This window comes from Scyliorhinus torazame, chromosome 21 (genome assembly GCF_047496885.1).
Source record: "Scyliorhinus torazame isolate Kashiwa2021f chromosome 21, sScyTor2.1, whole genome shotgun sequence".
In the NCBI taxonomy this organism is placed as follows: domain Eukaryota; kingdom Metazoa; phylum Chordata; class Chondrichthyes; order Carcharhiniformes; family Scyliorhinidae; genus Scyliorhinus; species Scyliorhinus torazame.
In genome coordinates, this window is record NC_092727.1 from 79,245,152 (window position 1) to 79,271,741 (window position 26,590).

Below are 26,590 nucleotides of genomic sequence, written 5' to 3' on the forward strand. Positions count from 1 at the left end.
CGGCGTGTAACGAGACGGAGTCCGGCGCGTCCGTGATAAACAGCGCAACGGTTGTACATCCACGGCCTGTGGACCCGAGGATTCCCCCTCTGATGCATCCTGTGTCTCCATCTCGGAGTCAGAGTCTGCTGCTTCCGCCATGTCAGCGTCTCTATCTCCATTCGATTCTGTAACGACCTGCGCAGGCTTCGAGTGAGGCACCAGTGGAAGATTGTGAGGACTACCTTCCCTTGTCTCTGGTCTCTGCAGCTGTAGAAATGAGCTCCGGGGGCGGGGAATCTTTTGAGGGGATAGTCTTCTGGACCGAACGTGGTCTACATGTTTGCGCTGGAGACGACCCTGGGCTTGCACATGGTAAGATATAGGGCCCGTTTGGTGAAAGATTACACCAGGAACCCACTGGGCACCACCAGCAAAATTGCGAACGAACACTGGGTCACCGGGCGCAAACTGCCGAATCGGCCGATGCCGAGAAAATCCCTGTCCCTGCCGTTCTTGTGTGCGGCGTACCTTTGCGCCAATGTCCGGGAAAACCATACTGAGGCGGGTGCGAAGTCTCCGGCCCATTAAGAGTTCTGCGGGAGCTACCCCAGTCACCGCATGGGGGGTGGTCCTATACGTAAACAAAAAGCGAGCCAGTCTCGTGTCCATTGATCCGGAAGGCTGTTTCTTTAGGCCTCTTTTGAATGTCTGCACTGCGCGCTCTGCCAACCCATTTGAAGCCGGGTGGTAAGGGGCAGTGCGGATATGGCGTATGCCGTTCATCTTCGTGAACCTCGCAAACTCCTCACTCGTGAATGGAGTGCCGTTATCCGTGACCAGTACCTCGGGGAGGCCATGCGTACTAAACGACAAACGCATCTCTTCAATTGTTGTGCAGGACGTTGTCCCCTGCATCTTATGCACCTCTAGCCATTTAGACTGGGCGTCAATTAATAGAAGGAACATGGATCCTTGAAAAGGGCCTGCGAAATCTGCATGCAAGCGTGCCCAAGGCCGCCCTGGCCATTCCCAGTGATGTAGGGGCGCGGCCGGCGGAAGCTTCTGATGCCCCTGGCAAATGGAGCAGTTTTGGGCCACCTTCTCAATGTCGGTGTCGAGGCCTGGCCACCAGACATAACTCCGGGCAAACATTTTCATTTTGGTCACACCTGGATGCCCATTGTGCAAGTCTCTTAGTATCAGCTCCTGGCCTTTTTCCGGAACAATCACACGCGTCCCCCACAAGAGGATGCCGTCTTCCACGCTGAATTCTGACAGCTTGGAGGAAAATGCCCGCAACTCGCCTGGGAGCTGTCTATGCTGCCCACCATACAGGACTATGTGCCGAACCTTTGACAGGACTGGCTGCGTCTGGGTCCATTCACGCATCTGTGATGCCGTGACAGGCAAGGTGTCCATAAAATTTAGGGTTGCAACCACCTCACCGGTCGTGGGGGTCGACATGGGGCCGGTCGATAAAGGCAACCGGCTCAGTGCGTCGGCATTTGCTATCTGCGTACCTGGTTTGTGCTCCAGAGAATACTCGTATGCAGCAAGCAACAAAGATCTGTGCGTAAGCAATGGGCGGTATTGGCTTATCCTCTCCGAAAAGTCCCAGCAGAGGCTTATGATCAGTCACGATAGTGAAATGGCGGCCATACACGTACTGGTGGAAGCATTTAACCGCAAAGACCACTGCCAGGCCCTCCTTCTCGATCTGCGCGTACTTTTTCTCCGCTGCAGTCAATGTGCGGGAGGCGAAAGCTATCGGTCGCTCGGCCCCATTCTCCACATTGTGGGACAGGACGGCCCCAATACCATACGGGGATGCGTCACATGTGACGAGCAAAGGCTTTCCAGGATCATAGTGGGTTAGTAACCCAGACGATGACAATTGTTGCTTTACCCGCCAGAAAGCGGTTTCATGCGGCTGACCCCAAACCCAGGTGTGATTTTTCTTTAGCAGAAAGGTGCAAAGGGGCCAGCGTAGTTGCCAGATTGGGGAGGAACTTCCCGTAATAGTTTACGAGACCGAGAAAAGAACGAAGATGCGAAGTGTCAGTCGGGGCGGGGGACTGTTGAATTGCACGCACCTTCTCTGCGATGGGGTGCAAACCTTCGCGGTCCACCCGATAACCAAGGTAGACTACTTCCTTTGCCTGAAATACGCACTTTGTGCGACGTAAACGGACTCCAGCCTCCGAAAGGCATCCAAGGACAGCCTCCAGATTTTCCAAATGTTCCTGCTCCGACGTCCCTGTAATCAAAACATCATCTAAGTAGACAGCAACGCGTGGTAAACCTCTCAAAATGCCCTCCATAACACGTTGAAAAATTGCGCAGGCAGAGGATACTCCAAAGGGCAACCGTGTATATTCATACAGGCCCCGGTGTGTATTAATCGTTACATATGGTCGGGAGGCAAGGTCCAGCTCCAACTGCAGGTAGGCGTGACTCATATCTAATTTTGTGAACGAGAGTCCACCTGCAAGCTTCGCGTAGAGATCCTCTATGCAAGGCATTGGATATCGGTCGAGTCAGGAAGCCGTATTCACTGTAAGTTTATAGTCGCCACACAAGCGAACTGTGGCATCTGGCTTCATTACAGGTACAATTGGTGCTGCCCAGTCAGCAAAACGGACGGGCCTGATAATACCCAAACGAGTGAGCTCCCCTTCTACCTTCTCGAGCAAGGCGTAAGGCACCGGGCACGCCCGGAAATAGCGCGGCATGGCTCCTGGTTCGACTTGGATACGGGCTATGGCCCCTTTTATTTTCCCCAAACCAGGCTGGAATACATCTGGGTATCGTCCTAGCACCTCAGTCAACCCTTCAGAAACTGTTTGGAGGATGTGCTGCCATTGCAACCGCAAATGGCGCAACCAGGCCCGACCCAACAGGCTGGGCCCATGGTCGCGCACCACGATAAGTGGGAAACACCCCTCCTGGCGTCCATAAACAACAGGGGTCATTGTAGTTCCTGCAATGTCCAGTGGTTCCCCCGTGTAGGTGGCCAACCTGGCCTGTGAGTTGGTTAATGTAAGGGTCTGTATACCCTGCTTGATGCGGTCGAATGTCCTCTGGGCGATCACGGAGACCGCTGCGCCAGTGTCCAACTCCATCTCAAGCGGGTGGCCATTGACCCGTACTGTCACCTTAATGGGGGCTACACGGGGAGCTGCCACACAATGCAACTGCAGGCAGTCGTCCTCCGTCTCCACGTCCTCAGGAGTAGTCGCCGCAGGTTCATCCACATGGAAGGTGCAGCCCCTGGGCTGGTCCGAGTTACGGCCCCTGGGCTGGTCCCAGTTTCGGTCGGAACGACGGCGCCTCTGGCGCCCCCAGGACCGCCGTCCGCGACGGGGTCGGCGCCTACAAGTCTGACACGGACATGGCTCCTCATCCATTGGTTCTGGAGAAGGCTCCCTTCGGGGAGGAATGTCCGCCGGCCACTGGCGTCGGTCCGGACGTTGCCTCGCCCTAGGTACCACAGGAGTGCGGAGGGACGTTTTCGGACGGAAGGGGTTGCGCCCCAAGGCATGCACTTCCATTCCCTGTAGCTCCTGCACTCCTCGTTCTGCGCTCTCTCGGGACAATACTATTTGAATGGCCTGTTGAAAAGTCAATGTTGGCTCAACTAACAACTTTCTTTGGGTGGCCGCATTGTTAATACCGCAAACCAAACGGTCGCGTAAATTTCTGACAAGGTCTCACCATAGTCACAGTACTCCGCAATCCTGCGTAGCCTGGATAGGAAATCGGCAAGGGATTCTCCAGGGGTCCTCTCAGTGGTATTAAACCGGTAACGTTGGACTATCGTGGACAGGGTTGGGTTAATATGTTGCCCCACTATATTCACAAGTTCATCAAACGTTTTGGTGTCCGGGGCAGCTGGGTAGGTGAGGCTCTTAATCACCCCAAACGTATGCGGGCCGCAGGCGGTGAGCAATATGACCACCTGGCGCTCGTTTTCGGTGATATTGTTTGCCTGGAAATAGTAACGCATCCGTTGTGCGTACTGGTTCCAGCTTTCCAGCGCAGCATCAAAAACATCCAAACGTCCGTACAGAGGCATGGTATAATACTAATGGTTTCTCCGCCCCCCTCCCCCCCCTCATTGGGGAAGCTCATACTCCCACAGGATTGTGGGATTGTCATTAGTCCACAGCCAATGGTAAGTAGGCAGTTTATAACACCCCCCAATCTCTAGTTTAAAGTCCTATTGACCACCCTATTTACTCTTTTCGCCAGAACACTGGTCCCAGCTCGGTTCAGGTGGAGACCATCCCAACGGTATAGGTCCCCCCTGTCCCAAACCTGATGCCAGTGTCCCATGAAAAGGAACCCCTCTTTCCCACACCACTCTTTCAACCACATGTTAACTTCCCTTATTCTTGCCTCCCTATGCCAATTTGCACGTAGCTCGGGCAGTCATCCGGTGATTATGACCCTTGAGGACCTGTTTTTTAATTTGAATCCTAGCTCTTTATAATCTCTAAACAGGTCCTCTTTTCTAGACTTGCCTATGTTGTTGGTACCGACATGGAACACAACAACTGGATCCTCCCCCTCCCTCTCCAGTATCCATTCAAGCCGGTCAGAGATGTCCCGCACCACTTTAGTAATGGAGAGGGATAGGTACGTGCAACAGGGCAAGGTTTACAATTGGGGGAAGGGTAAATACGATGTTGTCAGACAAGAATTGAAGTGCATAAGTTGGGAACATAGGCTGGCAGGGAAGGACACAAGTGAAATGTGGAACTTGTTCAAGGAACAGGTGCTACGTGTCCTTGATTATGTATGTCCCTGTCAGGCAGGGAAGAGATGGTCGAGTGAGGGAACCATGGTTGACAAGAGAGGTCGAATGTCTTGTTAAGAGGAAAAAGGAGACTTATGTAAGGCTGAGGAAACAAGGTTCAGACAGGGCATTGGAGGGATACAAGATAGCCAGGAGGGAACTGAAGAAAGGGATTAGGAGAGCTAAGAGAGGGCATGAACAATCTTTGGCGGGTAGGATCAAGGAAAACCCCAAGGCCTTTTACACATATGTGAGAAATACGAGAATGACTAGAGCGAGGGTAGGTCCGATCAAGGACAGTAGCGGGAGATTGTGTATTGAGTCTGAAGAGATAGGAGAGGTCTTGAACGAGTACTTTTCTTCTGTATTTACAAATGAGAGGGGCGATATTGTTGGAGAGGACAGTGTGAAACAGATTGGTAAGCTCGAGGAAATACTTGTTAGGAAGGAAGAGGTGTTGGGCATTTTGAAAAACTTGAGGATAGACAAGTCCCCCGGGTCTGACGGGATATATCCAAGGATTCTATGGGAAGCAAGAGATGAAATTGCAGAGCCGTTGGCAATGATCTTTTCGTCCTCACTGTCAACAGGGGTGGTACCAGGAGATTGGAGAGTGGCGAATGTCGTGCCCCTGTTCAAAAAAGGGACTAGGGATAACCCTGGGAATTACAGGCCAGTTAGTCTTACTTCGGTGGTAGGCAAAGTAATGGAAAGGGCACTGAAGGATAGGATTTCTGAGCATCTGGAAAGACACTGCTTGATTAGGGATAGTCAGCACGGATTTGTGAGGGGTAGGTCTTGCCTTACAAATCTTATTGAATTCTTTGAGGAGGTTACCAAGCATGTGGATGAAGGTAAAGCAGTGGATGTAGTGTACATGGATTTTAGTAAGGCATTTGATAAAGTTCCCCATGGTAGGCTTATGCAGAAAGTAAGGAGGCATGGGATAGTGGGAAATTTGGCCAGTTGGATAACGAACTGGCTAACCGATAGAAGTCAGAGAGTGGTGGTGGATGGCAAATATTCAGCCTGGATCCCAGTTACCAGTGGCGTACCGCAGGGATCAGTTCTGGGTCCTCTGCTGTTTGTGATTTTCATTAATGACTTGGATGAGGGAGTTGAAGGGTGGGTCAGTAAATTTGCAGACGATACGAAGATTGGTGGAGTTGTGGATAGTAAGGAGGGCTGTTGTCGGCTGCAAAGAGACATAGATAGGATGCAGAGCTGGGCTGAGAAGTGGCAGATGGAGTTTAACCCTGAAAAGTGTGAGGTTGTCCATTTTGGAAGGACAAATATGAATGCGGAATACAGGGTTAACGGTAGAGTTCTTGGCAATGTGGAGGAGCAGAGAGATCTTGGGGTCAATGTTCACACATCTTTGAAAGTTGCCACTCAAGTGGATAGAGCTGTGAAGAAGGCCTATGGTGTGCTCGCGTTCATTAACAGAGGGATTGAATTTAAGAGCCGTGAGGTGATGATGCAGCTGTACAAAACTTTGGTAAGGCCACATTTGGAGTACTGTGTACAGTTCTGGTCGCCTCATTTTAGGAAGGATGTGGAAGCTTTGGAAAAGGTGCAAAGAAGATTTACCAGGATGTTGCCTGGAATGGAGAGTAGGTCTTACGAGGAAAGGTTGAGGGTGCTAGGCCTTTTCTCATTAGAACGGAGAAGGATGAGGGGAGACTTGATAGAGGTTTATAAGATGATCAGGGGAATAGATAGAGTAGACAGTCAGAGACTTTTTCCCCGGGTGGAACAAACCATTACAAGGGGACATAAATTTAAGGTGAAAGGTGGAAGATATAGGAGGGATATCAGAGGTAGGTTCTTTACCCAGAGAGTAGTGGGGGCATGGAATGCACTGCCTGTGGAAGTAGTTGAGTCGGAAACATTAGGGACCTTCAAGCAGCTATTGGATAGGTACATGGATTACAGTAAAATGATAGTGTAGATTTATTCGTTCTCAAGGGCAGCACGGTAGCATTGTGGATAGCACAATTGCTTCACAGTTCCAGGGTCCCAGGTTCGATTCCGGCTTGGGTCACTGTCTGTGCGGAGTCTGCACGTCCTCCCCGTGTCTGCGTGGGTTTCCTCCGGGTGCTCCGGTTTCCTCCCACAGTCCAAAGATGTGCGGGTTAGGTGAATTGGCCAATGATAAATTGCCCTTAATGTCCAAATTGCCCTTGGTGTTGGGTGGAAGTGTTGAGTTTGGGTAGGGTGCTCTTTCCAAGAGCCGGTGCAGACTCAAAGGGCCGAATGGCCTCCTTCTGCACTGTAAATTCAATGATAATCTATGATTAATCTAGGACAAAGGTTCGGCACAACATCGTGGGCCGAAGTGCCTGTTCTGTGCTGTATTTTTCTATGTTCTATGTTCTAGCACCAGGCAGGCAACATACCATGCGGGACTCTTTATCCTGCTCACAAAGGATACTATCTATCCCCCTGATAATAGAATCCCCTACAACTACACCTTGCCTATTTACTCCCTCCCCTTGAATGGCCTGCTGAACCATGGTGCCTTGGTCAGCTGACTCATCCTTCCTGCAGCCCTGTTCGCCATCCACACAGGGAGCAAGTGCCTCGTACCTGTTGGACAGGGTCAAGGGCTGAGGCTCCTGAGTTCCTGACTGCTGGTTCCCTTTACCTGCCTGACTTGCAGTCACACCCTGCTGTCCCTGGCCACTGGCAGGATTTAAACTACTAACCCTCCTGAAACACAGTGTCCAGGTAAGTCTCCCCGTCCCGGATGTGCCTCAGTGTTTGAAGCTCAGACTCCAGCTCATCAACTCTGAGCCGGAGCTCTTCGAGCAGCCAACACTTACTGCAGATGTGGTCACTGCAGCTCGCAATGGGATCTGCCAGCTCCCACATCAAGCAGCTCAAGCACATCACCTGACCAGCCATCACTAATTAATTAATTAGTTTAATTTAAGTTTACGAGTTTAGCTGTGTTTTTTTTTTTAATTTGGGGCAGATTTGCTATCAACCAATCAGATCACAGCTTCCCTCTGACAAATTGCTTTTGTCTTATATAGCTTAAAAATCCTTAATAAAAACATTAAATTTTAAAAATTTAGTAATGTCAGGGAACACTCATTTCTAAACTTGTTACTACTGTAATGGAAAAGGGCATAATGCAGAAGCCTGTAAGTGGAAAATCGCTGATTGTCGCATATATGGAAAAAGGAGACACACACAGCGTGCATGTATTTCAAAGGCTCATCACAGTAAAGCAGTGCCGCCAGGGAAAGGGCATTATGAAGAACATACAAACAAGTTGCACAGGAAAATAAAAAGGCAGTTGAGAAAGAAGCATTATTTGGAAACAAAACACAGAAGGAGAGGCTAGACGAGACAGAAAGTGAAACTAACAGCAACAATACAGAAGAGCAAATGTATTGCATTCAGTCTAATCTGAAACATGGATGAAAGACTAAAAGTTGAAATTGCCTTAAAATAGTTAAGTGTTTGAAATGGAGGTGGACACTGGAGCATCTATTTCCATCTCTTCAGAGAAGACATGGGAACTCCATGTTGTAGTCCTTGTTAGGCAAGCATGCCAATATCTCCATAGAAGGTTTTGAAGTTATTAAACACCCATAGCTTCCTGGTTTCCCAGAGTTGCATTTAAGGGTAATCCAATGATGCTCCGGGGAATCCTTCTGGGAAGTTCCCTTCTAACGGCTCACATGTTAATTGCCCAGAAACGCTAACTTCCCCTGGTAAAGTAAAGTCACCATAGTCCTTTGAGGGGGAGAGCTGGCTGGTGGTGATTTAACCGGAGGATCATCACATCTCAGGCGAGGGCCAAGGTTGAGAAGGTGGTGCCTTCATGAATAATCTCAGTTGGTCCGGGAATTGACCACATGTTGTTGGCCTTGCTCTGAATCACAAACCGGCTGTTCAACCAACTGAGCTTAATCGCAGGGCTGGTACCATATGCCAGAAGTGATTTAAATAGCGAACTTTGGATGGTTTCGCCAGTTTTACCCTGATAGTTACCCCGAGTTAGAAAGCGGGAAAAAAAATCACTTCTAACTCCAGAGTAACTATTTAAACACCCAGACTGAGCCTCACACGGGACACCCCATACACACACTACTTCTCCCCCAGCCCCCCCCCCAAAAAAGTGGATAACTCACACTACCATCCCCCCTCCCACCTTGACGCAGCCAGATTCTACCCCCTCGCCCCCTCCCCCCCCCCCCCCCCCCACACACACACACTCCAGCGTTGCCCGGCTCCAAGCAATACGTGCTCATCGCCCAAAAGAAAACACCCAACTCAATTAGAGAAGCAAGGCACGTGCTGCGTAGACTGGAAAAAGATTGTATTGCTTTTAAGAAATCCAAATGTTTGTTCCTGAAGCCCTCAGTGGAATTCCTGGGACATACAACGCTGAAACTGGCTGAACCTTATCCAGAAAGGTGGAGGAAGTGGTGAATGCCCAACGGCCTAAAAATGTTAAGGAGCTCAGTTCGTTTTTGGGACATATAATATACTACGGCAAGTTCATTTACTATTTGGCTACCGAGGCAGCACCACCTGAATAATCTGAAGAAGAATACAAAATGGGATTGGTAGTAAACCTGTCAGGACAATTTCAAGGAACTCGAGCAAGAGCTTGTTTCTGCTAAAGTCTTGGCACATTTCAATGAAAGGTTGTCGATCAGCCTTGCTAGTGATGTATCTGGATATGGTGTTGGAGCTGTCATCTCCCACACATTTCCTGATGGCAGTGACAGGTCCATTACATACACCTCACACGCGTTGTCTAAGGCAGATCAGAATTATGCCCAAATTGGGAAGGAAACTCTTGGGATTAATCTATGGAATTAAAAAGTTCCACCAGTATTTGTACGGGCGTAAATTCACATTAATTACAGACCACAAGCCTTTGGGCTGGGAGCTTAGCTCAAAGTCACAAACCCAGACATTTGCCCCAGCAAGCCTACAAACATGGGTACTGATCTTATCTGCATTTACAGTGCAGAAGGAGGCCATTCAGCCCATCGAGTCTGCACCGGCCCTTGGAAGGAGCACCCTACTTAAGCCCCACACCTCCACCCTATCCCCATATACCCACCTAACCTTTTTGGACACTAAGGGCAATTTACCATGGCCAATCCACCTAACCTGCACATCTATGGACTGTGGGAGGAAACGGAACACCCGGAGGAAACCCACGCAGACACGGGGGGAACGTGCAGACTCCACACAGACAGTGACCCAAGCCAGGAATCGAACCTGGGACCTTGGAGCTGTGAAGCAACTGTGCTAACCACTATGCTACCGTGCTGCCCTCGCTGCCTGCAAGCCTCACTGCAAATCAGCACTCGGCAATATCACACGTGGGGCTGCTTTCATGACTATCTGAAATTCAAGCATAATGAGCATCAAAGCAATACAGCAGAACTGTGGCTTGGTGGGGAGCGGCAGGAAGGATCTTGGTCAGTGAGTCAAGGGGAAATTCAACTCAACAATATATTCGGTATTTGCTCCCAGAATGCACACAACTTGAAGCTGGCTTTTTCATATGATCACTAATTGGTGATTAACATTTGAAACTTCTGAATTATCAAGAGCACATTTGATGGGTGTTATAACCTGCCTGCTTACCATTGGCTGGGGACTAATGACAATCCCACAATCCTGTGGGAGTATGAGCTTCCCCAATAACGGGGGCAGAGAAATCATTAGCAGACTCCCTGTATAAATAAAGCTGGCCAGTTGGAACTAGCAGGAAGGAGTAAGCAGCAAGTGAGGTTGCTGCTGTTATGTATATATATGTTATTGTAAATAAATGTTATTTCTTGTATCCTTGAAACTCGTGCTGGATTCTTCGTGGCCCTCACAAAACTGGCGACGAGGGTTAAAGTGAATAGCTGTCTACACTGCTGAAGCCACCTCCCTGGATTTTTGTTGGATACAGGTTGGAAGTTGTTTTCTAGTACACCATGCCTCTGTACGGACGTTTGGATGTTTTTGATGCTGCGCTGGAAAGCTGGAACCAGTACGCACAACGGATGCGTTACTATTTCCAGGCAAACAATATCACTGAAAACGAGCGCCAGGTGGTCATTTGGCTCACCGCCTGTGGCCCACATACGTTTGGGGTGATTAAGAGCCTTACGTACCCAGCTGTGACGGACACCAAAACGTTTGAGGAACTTGCAAATTTAGTGGGGCAGCATGTTAACCCAGCCCCGTCCACTATAGTCCAACGTTACCGGTTTAATACCGCTGAGAGGACCCCAGGAGAAACCCTTGCCGATGTTCTATCTAGGCTATGCAGGATTGCGGAGTACTGTGACTATGGCGAGACCTTGTCAGAAATGTTACGCGACCGTTTGGTTTGCGGTATTAACAATGCGGCCACCCAGAGAAAGTTGTTAGCCCAGCCAACATTGACTTTTCAACAGGCCATTCAAATAGTATTGTCCCAAGAGAGTGCAGAACGAGGAGTGCAGGAGATACAGGGAATGGGAAGTGCATGCCTTGGGGCGCTTCTGTCTGAAAATGCCCTCCCGCACTCCTGCGGTACCTTGGTCGAGACGACGTCCGGATCGACGCCGGTGGCCATCGGACATTCCTCCCTGAAGGGAGCCTTCTCCAGAACCAATGGATGAGGAGCCATGTCCGTGTCAGACTTGTAGGCGCTGACCCCGTCGCGGGCGCCGGTCCTGGGGGCGCCAGAGGCGCCGTCGTTCTGACTGAAACTGGAACCAGCCCAGGGGCTGTACCTACCATGTGGATGAACCTGCGGCGACTACTCCCGAGGATGTGGAGACGGAGGACGACTGCCTGCAGCTGCATTGTGTGGCAGCTCCCCGTGTGGCCCCCATTAAGGTGACAGATCAATGGTTACCTGCTCGAGATGGAGTTGGACACTGGCGCAGCGGTCTCCGTGATCGCCCAGAAGACATTCGACCGCATCAAGCAGGGTATACAGACTCTTACATTAACCGACACACAGGCCAGGTTGGCCACCTACACGGGGAAACCATTGGACATCGCAGGAACTACGATGACCCCTGTTGTTTATGGACGCCAGGAGGGGCGTTTCCCACTTATCGTGGTGCGCGGCCATGGGCCCAGCCTGTTGGGTCGGGCCTGGTTTGCGCTTGCAGTGGCAGCACATCCTCCAAACAGTTTCTGGAGGATTGACTGAGGTGCTAGGACGATACCCAGATGTATTTCAGCCCGGTTTGGGGAAAATAAAAGGGGCCGTAGCCCGTATCCAAGTTGAACCAGGAGCCACGCCGCGCTATTTCCGGGTGCGCTCAGTGCCTTACACCTTGCTCGAGAAGGTAGAAGGGGAGCTCACTCGTTTGGAGAGTTTGGGTATTATCTGGCCCGTCCGTTTCGCTGACTGGGCAGCACCAATTGTACCTGTAATGAAGCCAGATGCCACAGTTTGCTTGTGCGGCGACTATAAACTTACAGTGAATACGGCTTCCTGACTCGACCGATATCCAATGCCTCGCATAGAGGATCTCTACGCAAAGCTTGCAGGTGGACTCTCATTCACAAAATTAGATACGAGTCACTCCTACCTACAGTTGGAGCTGGACTCTGCCTCCCGAACATATGTAACGAATAATACCCACCGGGGCCTGTATGAATATACACGTTTGCCCTTTGGAGTATCCTCTGCTTGCGCTATTTTTCAACGCGTTATGGAGGGCATTTTGAGAGGTTTACCGCGTGTCACTGTCTACTTAGATGACGTTTTGATCACAGGGACGTCGGAGCAGGAACATTTGGAAAATCTGGAGGCTGTCCTTAGACGCTTTTCGGAGGCTGGAGTCCGTTTACATCGCACAAAGTGCGTCTTTCAGGCGAAGGAAGTAGTCTACCTGGGTTATCGGGTGGACCGCGAAGGTTTGCACCCCGTCGCAGAGAAGGTGCGCGCGATTGAACAGGCCCCTGCCCCGACTGACACTTCGCATCTTTGTTCTTTTCTTGGCCTCGTAAACTATTACGGGAAGTTCCTCCCCAATCTGGCAACTACGCTGGCCCCGTTGCATCTTCTGCTAAAGAAAAATCACACCTGGGGTTGGTCAGGCGCAAGAAACCGCTTTCCGGTGGTTAAAACAACAATTGTCGTCGTCTGGGTTACTAACCCACTATGATCACGGAAAGCCTTTACTCGGCACATGTGATGCATCCCCGTATGGTATTGGGGCCGTCCTGTCCCAGAAGATGGAGAAAGGGGCCGAGCGGCCGATAGCTTTCGCCTCCCACACATTGACTGCAGCGGAGAAAAAGTACGCGCAGATCGAGAAGGAGGGCCTGGCAGTGGTCTTTGCGGTGAAACGTTTCCACCAGTACGTGTATGGCCGCCACTTCACTATCGTGACTGATCATAAGCCTCTGCTGGGACTTTTCAGAGAGGATAAGCCAATACTGCCCATTGCTTCCGCACGGATCCAGCACTGGGCTTTGTTGTTCGCTGCATAAGAGTATTCTCTGGAGCACAAACTGAGCCGATTGCCTTTATCGACCGGCCCCATGTCGACCCCCACGGCCGTGAGGTGGTTGCAACCCTAAATTTTATGGACACCTTGCCTGTCACGGCATCACAGATCCGTGAGTGGACCCAGACGGAGCCAGTCCTGTCAATGGTTCGACACATACTCATGTATGGTGGGCAGCATAGACAGCTCCCAGGCGAGTTGCGGGCATTTTCCTCCAAGCTGTCAGAATTCAGCGTGGAAGACGGCATCCTCTTGTGGGGGACGCGTGTGATTGTCCCGGAAAAAGGACAGGAGCTAATACTAAGAGACTTGCATAATGGGCATCCAGGTGTGACCAAAATTAAAATGTTGGTCCGGAGTTATGTTTGGTGGCCAGGCCTCGACGCCGACATTGAGAAGGTGGCCCAAAGCTGCTCCATTTGTCAGGAGCATCAGAAGCTTCTGCCGGCCGCGCCCCTACATCATTGGGAATGGCCAGGGCGGCCTTGGGCGCGCTTGCATGCGGATTTCGCAGGCCCTTTTCAAGGATCCATGTTCCATTTATTAATCGACGCCCAGTCTAAATGACTAGAGGTGCATAAGATGCTAGGCACAACGTCCTGCGCAACAATTGAGAAGATGCGTTTGTCTTTTAGTACACATGGCCTCCCCGAGGCACTGGCCATGGATAACGGTACTCCATTCACCAGTGAGGAGTTTGCGAGGTTCATGAAGGTGAACGGCATGCGCCATATCCGCACTGCCCCTTACCACCCGGCTTCAAATGGGTTGGCGGAGCGCGCAGTGCAGACATTCAAACGCGGCCTAAAAAAGCAGTCTTCCGGGTCAATGGACACGAGACTGACTCGCTTTTTGTTTTTGTATATAACCACCCCCCATGCGGTGACTGGGGTAGCTCCCGCAGAACTCCTAATGGCCGGAGGCTTCGCACCCGCCTTGGTAAGGTTTTCCCGGACATTGGCGCAAAAGTACACCGCACACAAGAACGGCAGGGACAGGGTTTTTCTCGGCATCTGCCAATTCGGCAGTTTGCGCCCGGTGAACCAGTGTTCGATCGAAATTTTGCAGGTGGTGCCCAGTGGGTCCCTGGCGTAATCTTTCGCCAAACGGGCCCTATATCTTACCAGATGCAAGCTCAGGGTCGTCTCCAGCGCAAACCTGTAGACCACGTTCGGTCCAGAAGGCTATCCTTTCCAACCCCGCCCCCGGAGCTCATTTCTACAGCCGCAGAGACCAGAGACAATGGAAAGTAGTCCTCACAATCTTCCTCTGGTGCCTCACTCAAAGCCTGCGCAGGTCTTTACAGAACCGCGCGGAGATAGAGGCGCCGAGATGACAGAGGTAGCAGACTCTGACTCCGTGATGGAGACACAGGACACATCAGAGGGGGAATCCGCGGGCCCACGGGCCGTGGATGTACAACCGTTATGCCGTTCATCACGGAAGTGCTGGACTCCGTCTCGTTACACGCCGACCGATCCAGCGTCTTGTGCAAATGGTGTCCGGTCTGCGGCAAAACGAGTCCGACGCCCTCCTTCGCCAGGGTCTTAAGGTGGATTCCTTGGACTTCGGGGGGGGGGGGGGGGGTGTTATAACCTGCCTGCTTAGCATTGGCTGGGGACTAATGACAATCCCACAATCCTGTGGGAGTACGAGCTTCCCCAATGAGGGGGGCGGAGAAATCATTAGCAGACTCCCTGTATAAATAAAGCTGGCCAGTTTGGAACTAGCAGGAAAGAGTAAGCAGCAAGTGAGGTTGCTGCTGTTATGTATATATATGTTATTGTAAATAAATGTTATTTCTTGTATCCTTGAAACTCGTGCTGGATTCTTCGTGGCCCTCACAAAAATGGGAAAACTTGCCTTTTGTAAAATGAAGTACTTTTTTCTCTCAAAGTATCGTCATGGGCTGGTTTAGCACAGTGGGCTAAACAGCTGGCTTGTAATGCAGAATAAGGCCAGCAGCCGGGTTCAATTCCCTTACGGGAATGTGGCGACTAGGGGCTTTTCACAGTAACTTCATTGAAGCCTACTTGTGACAATAAGCGATTATTATAATTATTTACTAATTAATTACCCAGTTGAATCGACAAACTGTGCGCACAGACACAGGTTACATCCATGCATATGATCTACGGCCAGGTGGTACAAGGAACAGGGGCTGCCATGCTTATGGTTCAAATAGACAGGACGTTATGCCTCAACTTGGCACAATGCAATTGCACAAAGCCCTGGAAATTAGAGTTTCTAGTTTTTATACAAATTGAAAAGTCAAAGAAATGCCCAAATGTTGGAAACTGAACAAGGTATATACAAGAGAAAAAAAAGGAAAACATGCCCCAAACCCATCCCCCACCGCAAATCTGTACAGCCATTCAATAAATCATAGCTGATGTACTTTAATACTGACTTTCCAACTCTATAAGCCCATATCTCTTTGATCTCCTTGACAAACAAATATCTATCAATCTATCTGAGCCCTGAATATATTCAATGAGTGAGCACCCACTGCCCTCTGAAGTAGAGAATTCCAAAGATTGAGTGATAAATCCAAATCTCAGTCCTAAATGGCTGACCCCCTTATTCTATTTTCTAGATTGGAAATCCCCAGCCAGGGAAAGCAACCTCCCAGCACTTACCCTGTTGCACTCTGGAAGAACTTTTGTGGTTCAATGAGATCACCTCTCATTCTTCCAAACTCCAGAGAATATAAAATCATTCTACTCAAAAGGTACTTTCTGGGGGAAAGAAAGTGTGTTGCTCAATTCAGCACCTTCTTTCAGGATGTGATAAGCATGAAGCTGGCAGCATTTACTGCAGCTACAAAGGTTCCACTACACGGCACATTCTTTACACTATTTACAAACAAGATGCTCCCCTTGATCTGAAGATCTGTCCTTGACCTTTGAAAGTAAATAGCAGGGGAGAACTGGGCCTATAGTCTGGCTTATTTTTAGAAATGTGCTGTGTCATGGAAATCTTGAATCAGCTAGAAATGAGTGACCAATGTTCAGGTGGTCAGAGTAAACAGCAAACCTGATGACTGTGTGCCTCACAATCCTAAATTCACTTTGCAAAGATGAAAGACATTTGCAATCCCTATCCATGGATTTTGAAAGGAGTACACCCAGCTAAGGACTCAATAATAATCAAATGAATGAATTTTTATGAGCAATTTTCCATTTTTACAATCCTGTAGCACTGGATTCTGCCATTGGAGGTTCCAAAGATTTGTGCAAAGGCTAACACTGACATTATTGGCCAAACAGGTGGTGCAATCTGACAGTTAGTGATGGGCTCAGCCATTGGGATCCTCCTCTCTAATTTTCTTCCTGAAACCCCTTCTCCTCATCTCCCCAAAGCTCAAACTCTTATGTTACCTCTGGCAACCACATATAATTGGTCTGCAAATCTCTACTTGGTGTGGAAATCCATTTGTTGTCACACCCACTGACAAATCTGTAAAGGTTCCTTGGGACAACTTGCTATACCTTGGCTCAGTGGCTGCCCAATTGCCTCTGAATTAGAAGATTACAGGTTCAAGCCCCGTTCCAGAGACACGAGTACACAATGCGAACCGATGTTAACAGTGCACCATGCCCTCAGTACTGCACCATGTGACACACCATCTTTCAGATGAGATATTAAATGAAACGCCAACCAAATCTGTTACCATCTTTTCCAGAATTGCAGGTCTCAAAGGTCAAAAATGACATCATATGTGACTGTGATAAAGTTTCCTTCTCAACCTGCCTGCAGCCTTTGACATGGGTGACCACACCATCTTTCTCGCTTTTGGAACTGCTCCTGCCTGCTTCCATTCTTATCTAATCCCAGCCAAGTTATTACTGGCAATGGCTTCTCTCTACATCATGACCTACAGTGTCATCAAGGATCTATCCGTGGCCCCCTCCTATTTGCCATCTGTATGCTGCCCCTAGGCAACATCATCCAAAAGCATAGAGCTAGTTTTTAATGCATGACGATGACACCCAGTTCTACCTCACCACCACCTCTCTCAATCCTCCACTGTTATTATCAGACTGTTTGTCCAATATCTAGAACTGGATGAACTGAAATTCCCTTCAATTATATATTGGGAAAGACTGAAGCCATTGTTTTCAGCCCATGCTGCAAACTCCAAACCCTAGCTACCAACTCCATCCCTCTCCCTTGCAACAGTCTGAAATTAAGCCAGTATGTTCGCAACCTTAGGGTTATGTTTGATCCCAAGATTAGCTTTTCCCTCGCGTTCATGCCATTACTGCGACCTCCTATTTCCATCTTATATAAACTGACTCCCTTTGATTTCAGCACATCTGCTGCTAAAACCCTCATTTGTGCCTTTGTTACCCTGAGATTCAACTATTCCAAAACATCCTACCCTCTGAAGGAGGCCATTCGACACTTTGAATTTGCACTGCCTCTCGAAAAGAGCACTCTACCGCAGTCAACTCCCCCTGCCCTTTCCCCATAACCTCACCTAACCTTTGGACACTAAAGAGCAATTGCCAAATTATAACAGTGACCACACTCCAGAAGCAATTAATGCGCTGTGAGATGTCTTGAAGTTGTGAGAGGCACAATATCTTTGTTGAAGCCTACTTGTGACAATAAGCGATTATTATTATTATTGGGGTTTTTTTCCAATTAAGCGTGTCCAATCCAACTACCCTGCACATTTTTAGGGTTGTGGGGGTGAAACCCATGCAGACATGGGGAGAATGTGCAAATTCCACACGGACAGTGACCAACTACCCTGCACATTTTTTGGGTTGTGGGGGTGAAACCCATGCAGACACGGGGAGAATGTGCAAATTCCACACGGACAGTGACCCAGGATGGGTTTCGAACCCGGGTCCTCAGCGCCGTAGGCTGCAGTGCTACCCGCTGCGCCACCGTGCTGCCCTGAGAGGCACATTATAAATGCAAGTCTCACTCTCTTCTTCATGTTTAAAGGATGTTATTGTCTGCTGTTAACCACTGATCCCAATTGTCTCTTCTCCCAACATCCACGTGCAGCAGGAATTGCTAGATAGCAAGTAGGAACTTGAACCTAACCAATATTCCCTTACTGATCCAGGGGCACTAAGGGCCCCATGACTGGCATGTCAATTGAAATCAGTTAATTCAGAACAGTTCAATGATCTAATCTAGAAGTTCCAGGTAAGATACTCAACACTGACACAGAAGGCAAGCCAGAGCACTGGAATCTGTCACTCTGCTATTGTCTACTGCAGCACTGCATCAGACAGTACCCACCATACATTTTAATTAGCCAAACAGGAAATATTTGTATGTTACAAAACAAGTTTAGTCATTGCTGTGTACCGAACAATATGAGGTGGCTGTTCAGAAATTTGTCACAACAGGCTGTGTTTTCTTCTTGGAAAACAAGATAGTATTATTATCGTCTCATCCCAACGATTAAATCTCTCACCTTGGTGACACCCATCCCAGTGAACCTTGCTTCCAGCAGCTCCTGTCGCCGTGGATCCAGACTATGCAATTCCTCCATCATTTCTATTGAAAAAGAAAGTGTACAAAATTCAGATAACTCTCATATTCACTCTGGTGTGAAACACAACTGTGCCAGAAGGAGACTGGCGTGAAGCAATCCATAACCCTGAAACACCAAGGCGCTGAAGCAGCTGCACCCATGGACAACTGGCTCAACATCACACTGACAAATACTAGGCCATTTCCAGTAATGGATTCTCACATCATCCAACCAGAAACTGCTGCACCTTCCTATCATTGGAATCAGAGATTCATCAATAAATGTTTGCCGCTGTTTCTGCTTTAGCTCCCGATTCCAGGAAATCCAGTTGTTCATGCATAGACGGGATGTTCAAGCAATAATTAGCTGACAATAAACCAGCACAGAAGCATAAATTATCATAAATCTGCACCAATCACCAAGCTGGAAGCTGATGCATCCAATGGCTGGAGGGCACTAGAGAGCACAGGCTACCTGGAATCGTGAGAACAGTATAGCAGAGAAGGATGTAACCATTCACTTAATCTATGCCAGCTCTTTTAAAGAGTTACTTCCACTGCCCCAGCTCTTTCCCACATTCTTGCAATTTTTTTCTCCTCCATGTTGTGGCACAGTGGCTAGCACTGCTGGCTCACAGCTCCAGGAACACAGGTTCAATTCCGGCCTCAGATGACTGTCTGTGGGAAATTTGCCTTTTCTCCCAGTGTCTGCGTGTGTTTCCCCGGGGTGTTTCCTCCCACAATCCAAAGATATGCAGGTTGGGTGGATTGGCCATGCTAAACTGCCCCTTGATGCCAAAAGGTTCGGTGGGGTTACTGCATTATGGGGTTAGGATGGAGGCGTGGTAGAGTGCTCAGTCCAAGGGCCAGTGCAGGCCCGATGGCTGAATGGCCTCCTCCTGCACTGTAGGGATTCTGAGTATTTAATCAATTCCCTTCTGAAGGCTATTGAATCTGTACCCCATCAGGCAGTGCATTCCATTTCCCAACCACATTGTGTAAATCATGTTTGTTTCACATGTCATTCTTTCGCCAGTCACCTCAATTATTATCCCCAATACAATTTTTTAAAATGGAAATATACCTGCAGGTCCTAGGTTTACCTCACAACAGCACTGTGGATGTATTCACCACATGGACTATAGTGTTCATGATGGCTGCTCAGGACCACCTTTCCAAGAGCAATTAAGGATGGGCAATAAATACTGGCCTTCCTGGAGAGGCCGACATCCCATGTATAAAAAAAACACCCAACCGAGATCGGTACAAAAAAAAAACCCAATCGAGATCACAACAACCATGAAGTAAATGATTTACAACTTCAGTGCAGTACAGTACTAAAACAGTGCTTACTGTATCGTTGAATGTGCTGTCTTTTGGATTTGAACTAACCTCCAATTTGATAACCCATCTGCCCTTTCAGATGGGCATATAATGCTCCAACAGCACTATCTGAACCCTAGTTCTCCTCAGTCCTTGGCTAACGTTTATCCCTCACTAAAAACAGATATCATTCAGTGCATGGCTGAATACAAATAGTCTCCAGACTTCTTGATTTTCCTTGAAGCATTTGGGGATATTCTGAAGTCTAAAAGACACAGTACAAGTTTCATTTCTTTCCATCTAACATGTACAATGCGACCTCTGAATATCTGTTCTTTTGGAGGCAGATTCAGAGAGAAAGATAACCTCCAAGTGAAAGTACACCATCCATCATTTGAAAGTGTTGGAGAAACCCCAAAACACTTTCACAAAATGGCTGCTAATATTGCAAATTAAATGCACAGACACAAGTTCTCAAGCAGTAAATGATCGCGGGTCTTCCTCCTAAACGCCAGCCTTTCCCTTACTTTAATAAATTATGAATATGGGAAAATGTACTAATTTTACCAGATGAGTTTATCACATCATTTGCGTCTTTCACCTTTACAGTTTCCCATCCGTAAGACTGACTGGCTGACACTTATTTTGGCCTCCTGTGTTGCTGTATCTCTTCTCTTCCAACCACCACAGAAAATATCAGTGGATTCAGGTATAAATCCGGCTTTCCCCTGCCTCCCTATTTTAACTATCCAGACACATTTAGAGATTTGAGCAAAGAGGCATAAATTATTCATTGATGCCATTTCCAGATTGCTCAAAAGGGACCATACAGCAATCTGGGAGACACAAACAAGCGATTAGTGCTAATGAGAATAGCAAGTGGAACACAAGGGAACCAAAAAAGAGAAGAGTGCAGAATTAAGTAAAAGGGATTGTGTAACTTGAGGAATTCTGGTAGCACCTGCCGACCGGGCAGTGCTACCCTCTTAACCCAAAGGGTTGTTTGGAATTATGGGTGTGTGAACAATTCTGAAGGTAGCACCACAGCAAGCGTGCACAGTTTACTGGGCAACAGTAGTAAGCAATTTTTGTGATGAAGATTATGGAGCAGCAAGGTTGCAAACAGTTTGGTTCAGGCCAAGGCAATGTGGCTTATACAAGATTCGATTTTGGACAAGCTGTCTGACAACAGAGTGGACAAGGGCGACATAGGCATCATCAGTTGGATGGTGATCCCATGCTTTTGTAATTCATTCGCTGGCAAGGCCAATGTTTATTGTCCATGCCAAGGTACCCCAAGGAGGCTGTGGTGGGCCTTTTTCTTGAACCCCTCCAGCATTTTGATGCAAGTGAATGGCTTACTCAACTTCTTCAGAAGTCAATATTAATGGAGGACTGGAATCACTTATGGACCAGACTAGGTAAGAATGATCAGCTCCTTCTCTTAAAAAAAGGACATTAATGAATCAGTTAGGTTTGGACAACACTGCCAGCTTAATGGTCTCACTTGGCAATACAAACTTGTTTTTAAATTCCAGATTTTAATTTAAATACCCAAGTTTTCAGGACGAAATTTGAACCCATTTTCTTGAGTAGCATAACCACTACATTACCATTCACTGCTAGACAAATTCCTGGATCCAACAGCTAGGCGAGGACAGAATCAACCAGAGGAAGTCCCACTGAGATAAACAGCAGGGGATTCAATTTGGAGAAGCATCTTTCAACCACATTTAAAGGTACAACGATGCTGACAAGTGTTAATGTCCTACGGTCACACCTTTTGGGAATTTGATTAGGAACATTTTACATCCAAATATACAAAATAGGAGAAGTAGGCTATTCAGCCCCTTGAGCCTGCCCTGCCATTCAATAAGATCATGGCTGACTTGTGTTTCGAGTCCCACATTACTATCTATCAAAAACCAGCGCGGGTTCAATTCCCATATCGGCTGAGGTTATTCGTGAAGGTCCCACCTTCTCAACCTTGCCCCCCACATGAGATGACGTGGCCCTCAGGTTAAATCATCATCAGTCAACTCTCAAAGAGGAGAGCAGCCCATGGTCCTCTGGGACTGTGGTGACATTTACATTTACCATCTATTCCAATAACCTTTTGATTTCCTGACTGAACAAGAATCTGTCTGCCTCCGCCTTAAAATATTCAGTGACCCCGCTTCCACAGCTTTCTGATGCAGGGAATTCCAAAGTCGCACAACTCTCAAAAAACATTTCTCCTAATCTCTGGCCTAAAAGGGCAACCCCTAATTTTAAAATAGTTTTCCCTAGGTCTGGATTCACCCAGAATAGGGAATATCAGGGGAGATTCTCTGAGCTCCGCGCAGGGCCGGAGAATCGAAACAAGCACGACACGACAACGCCGGCGCGCGATTCTCCGAGGACGGAGAATCGGCGGATGGGCTGAGCGGCCACGACAAAGTCCCGCCGGCGCTGTTCACCCCTGGTCGCTGCTGGCGGGAACTCGGCGCGAGGGGCGGCCTGTCGGGTGGGAAAAGCGCTCCTTCACCGGGGGGACCTCCGATGGGGTCTGGCCCGCGACCGGGGCCCACCGATTGGCGGGACAGCCTCTCTCTTTCCCCCCCCCCCCCCCTCACGGCCAACATTGTTGCGCGGCCGGCCCCTGAACACCGATGCCACGTTGAGTCAGGGCCGGCGCGCAGACGAAGTCCGCCACGCATGCGCAGGTTGGCGTGGCCCAACTGCACATGCGCGGGTTGGCGCGGTGCCGATTTGGCGCCGGGAAGGGAGGCTGGAGCGACGTGAACCGCTCCCGTGCCGTGCTGGCCCCCTGTGGGGGACAGAATCGGTCGTACCCGGGCCCTGTTCGCGGCGTCGTGAAATGCGACGTTCACGACGGCGCGAACACTTGGGCTCCATTTGGGAGAATCGCCCCCATCATTTCCACGTCACCTTTACTTTCCAGGCAGATCCTAGTAGTGGATGGTTTTTGGCAAGAGAGTGAAGCTAACAGAACTGGATGATGGTGCACAAGATCTAGTGCCGGATCACTTAAGACAGCATATTTGCTAGATGCATTCTGTGTTTTTTTGGACATCGGATTGAAGATTGAGGTCGTACAAGGGGAAGTGAGCAAGATGGGAGTAAAAAGGAGTTACATCGAATGTGCAGCACAAAAACAGGTCAGCTAGCCAGTTGGTGTATGCCCGTGTTCAGAAAATTCCACGCCTGCCATATCTCTCATCTATACACTAAACCTCCCCAATAAACATGTCAACATTTTGTGCTTCAATCACTCCATCCAACAAAGAGTTCCATATTCTCACTAGTCTCTCTGTAAATACATACTTTCTGTAGTAGCTATCTTGTATGTATGGTCTCTGGTGCGGCAATGTGGTGCAGTGGTTAGCATTGCTGCCTCACGGCGCTGAGGACCTGGACTCTGGGTCACTGTCCGTGTGGAGTTTGCACATTCCCCCCATGTTTGGGTGGGTGTCACTCCCACAACCCAAAGGTGTGTAGTCCAGGTGGATTGATCAAGCAATAATTGCCCCTTAATTGGGTACGCTAAATTTATAATAAAAAAATGTATGGCCCCTTGTTCTGACAACTGATAACGAGTTTCTCGAACCTGGACTCTATTCAATCCATGCATAATCTAGGAGGAATGTCTTTAGAATGGTGAAAATATGGAGCTTTGCAGATTGGAATACCCCATCAATTTTAGACTCAAGATGATTCAGACCTTCAAAAGAATCAAGCGACTTTGTTTGTAACTACAGTAAGTGATGCGCAAAAAAACAGTGTTAGATACCACATTTTCTATACAATTTGTCTCTCAGGGGCTTACAAGTGCAAAACAATCTTGCAAGAAAAAGCTCGTTGTTAATCTGGAATCTAAAAAAAACCCTGTATAAATCATTACAATTCCCCTTTAACTTCAGGATAATACAAGCAGCTACAATTACTTCGGTTTGTCTAATTAGACCACTTTCCCACAGGAATTACCCAAGCAATGGTCTTTAAAAGAATACTTTAGGTTAAGTAGTTAATCATCACATCTGTGCTCCAGGCAACACGTGAGCAATGCCACTGGAGATCCAATAGCACAATCAAAATAATCTTCAGTGACAGCATAATAGCAAAAGGAAGGAATTATAATCATCTGTAACAACTCTGCATGTCCCTAGCTCACTTACCTCTGGATTGGTTTTTTAAAATTAATTAACGGATGTGGGCGTCGTCACTGGCAAGACCAGCATTTATTGCCCATCCATTGTTACCCTTGAGAAATTGGTGGTGAGCTGCCTTCTTAAACCTCTACAGTCAGAGGTGTAGGTACACCCACTGTGCTGTTAGGGAGGGAGTTCCACAATTCTGACCCGGTGACAGTAAAGAAACGGCGATATATTTCCAAGTGAAATGGAGGGGAACCTCCGGGTGGTGGGGTTCCCAGGTATCTGCTGCTCTTGTCCTTCTAGATGGTAGTGCTCGTGTGTTTAGAAGTTGTTGCCCAAGAAACCTTTCTGAGTTGCTGCAGTGCATCTTGCAGATGGGTCAAATGGCTGCCACTGTTGTTCGGTGGTAGAAGGATTGAATGTTTGTGAAAGGGGTAGCGATCAAGCGGGCTTTTTTCTCGATTATGTCGTGCTTATTGAATGTTGTTGGAGCTGCACTTATCCAGGCAAGTAGAGAGTATTCCATTACACTCCTGACATGTGCCTTGTACGTGGTGGACAGGCTTTGGGGAAGTCAGAAGTTGAGTTGCGTTCCACAGAATCCCTAGCCTTTGACCTGCTCTGGTAGCCACGGTATATATAGTTTCTGGTCAATGGTAACTCTCCCCTCCCCACCCCCCGGATGTTAATGGTGGGGTATTCAATGATGGTAATGCCATTGAATGTCATGGGGCAGTAGTTAGATCCTCTCTTCATAGATTTCATAGAATTTACAGTGCAGAAGGAGGCCTTCCGGCCCATCGGGTCTGCACCGGCTCTTGGAAAGAGCACCTTACCCAAGCCCACACCTCCACACTGTCCCCATAATCCAGTAACCCCATCCAACACTAAGGGCAATTTTGGACACTAAGGGCAATTTAGCTTGCACATCTTTGGACTGTAGGAGAAAACCGGAGCATGCTCCGGGTGCTCCCGATCTCTTGTTGGGAGATGGTCATTACCTGGAAATTGTATGGCGCAAATGTTATTCGCCACTTGTCAGCCCAAGCCTAGATATTGTCCAGGTCATGCTGCATTTTGACATGGACTGTTTAAGTATCTGATGACTTACGAATAGAACATAGAACATAGAACAATACAGCGCAGTACAGACCCTTCGGCCCACGATGTTGCACCGAAACAAAAGCCATCTAACCTACACTATGCCATTATCATCCATATGTTTATCCAATAAACTTTTAAATGCCCTCAATGTTGGCGAGTTCACTACTGTAGCAGGTAGGGCATTCCACGGCCTCACTACTCTTTGCGTAAAGAACCTACCTCTGACCTCTGTCCTATATCTATTACCCCTCAGTTTAACGTTATGTCCCCTCGTGCCAGCCATATCCATCCGCGGGAGAAGGCTCTCACTGTCCACCCTATCCAACCCCCTGATCATTTTGTATGCCTCTATTAAGTCTCCTCTTAACCTTCTTCTCTGCAACGAAAACAACCTCAAGTCCATCAGCCTTTCCTCATAAGATTTTCCCTCCATACCAGGCAACATCCTGGTAAATCTCCTCTGCACCCGCTCCAAAGCCTCCACGTCCTTCCTATAATGCGGTGACCAGAACTGTACGCAATACTCCAAATGCGGCCGTACCAGAGTTCTGTACAGCTGCAACATGACCTCCCGACTCCGGAACTCAATCCCTCTACCAATAAAGGCCAACACTCCATAGGCCTTCTTCACAACCCTATCAACCTGGGTGGCAACTTTCAGGGATCTATGTACATGGACACCTAGATCCCTCTGCTCATCCACACTTTCAAGAACTTTACCATTAGCCAAATATTCCACATTCCTGTTATTCCTTCCAAAGTGAATCACCTCACACTTCTCTACATTAAACTCCATTTGCCACCTCTCAGCCCAGCTCTGCAGCCTATCTATATCCCTCTGTAACCTGCTACATCCTTCCACACTATCGACAACACCACCGACTTTAGTATTGTCTGCAAATTTACTCACCCACCCTTCTGCGCCTTCCTCTAGGTCATTGATAATAATGACAAACAGCAACGGCCCCAGAACAGATCCTTGTGGTACTCCACTTGTGACTGTACTCCATTCTGAACATTTCCCATCAACCACCACCCTCTGTCTTCTTTCAGCTAGCCAATTTCTAATCCACATCTCTAAATCACCCTCAATCCCCAGCCTCCGTATTTTTTGCAATAGCCTACCGTGGGGAACCTTATCAAACGCTTTGCTGAAATCCATATACACCACATCAACTGCTCTACCCTCGTCTACCTGTTCAGTCACCTTCTCAAAGAACTCAATAAGGTTTGTGAGGCATGAC

The 26,590-nt window shown here is 48.4% G+C and overlaps 1 protein-coding gene across 5 annotated transcripts in view; it reads right to left on the bottom strand.

The window, feature by feature from the left end:
- Positions 1 to 26,590, bottom strand: part of tlk2 (tousled-like kinase 2) — a 246,252-nt gene that overhangs the window by 160,225 nt on the left and 59,437 nt on the right. For all 5 annotated transcript variants that reach the window (XM_072486976.1, XM_072486977.1, XM_072486975.1 and 2 more), the window contains one exon: positions 18,704 to 18,786. In XM_072486976.1, coding sequence (XP_072343077.1) covers positions 18,704 to 18,784 — 81 coding nt within the window. In that variant the 5' untranslated portion in view covers positions 18,785 to 18,786. The remainder of the gene's footprint in view (positions 1 to 18,703; positions 18,787 to 26,590) is intronic.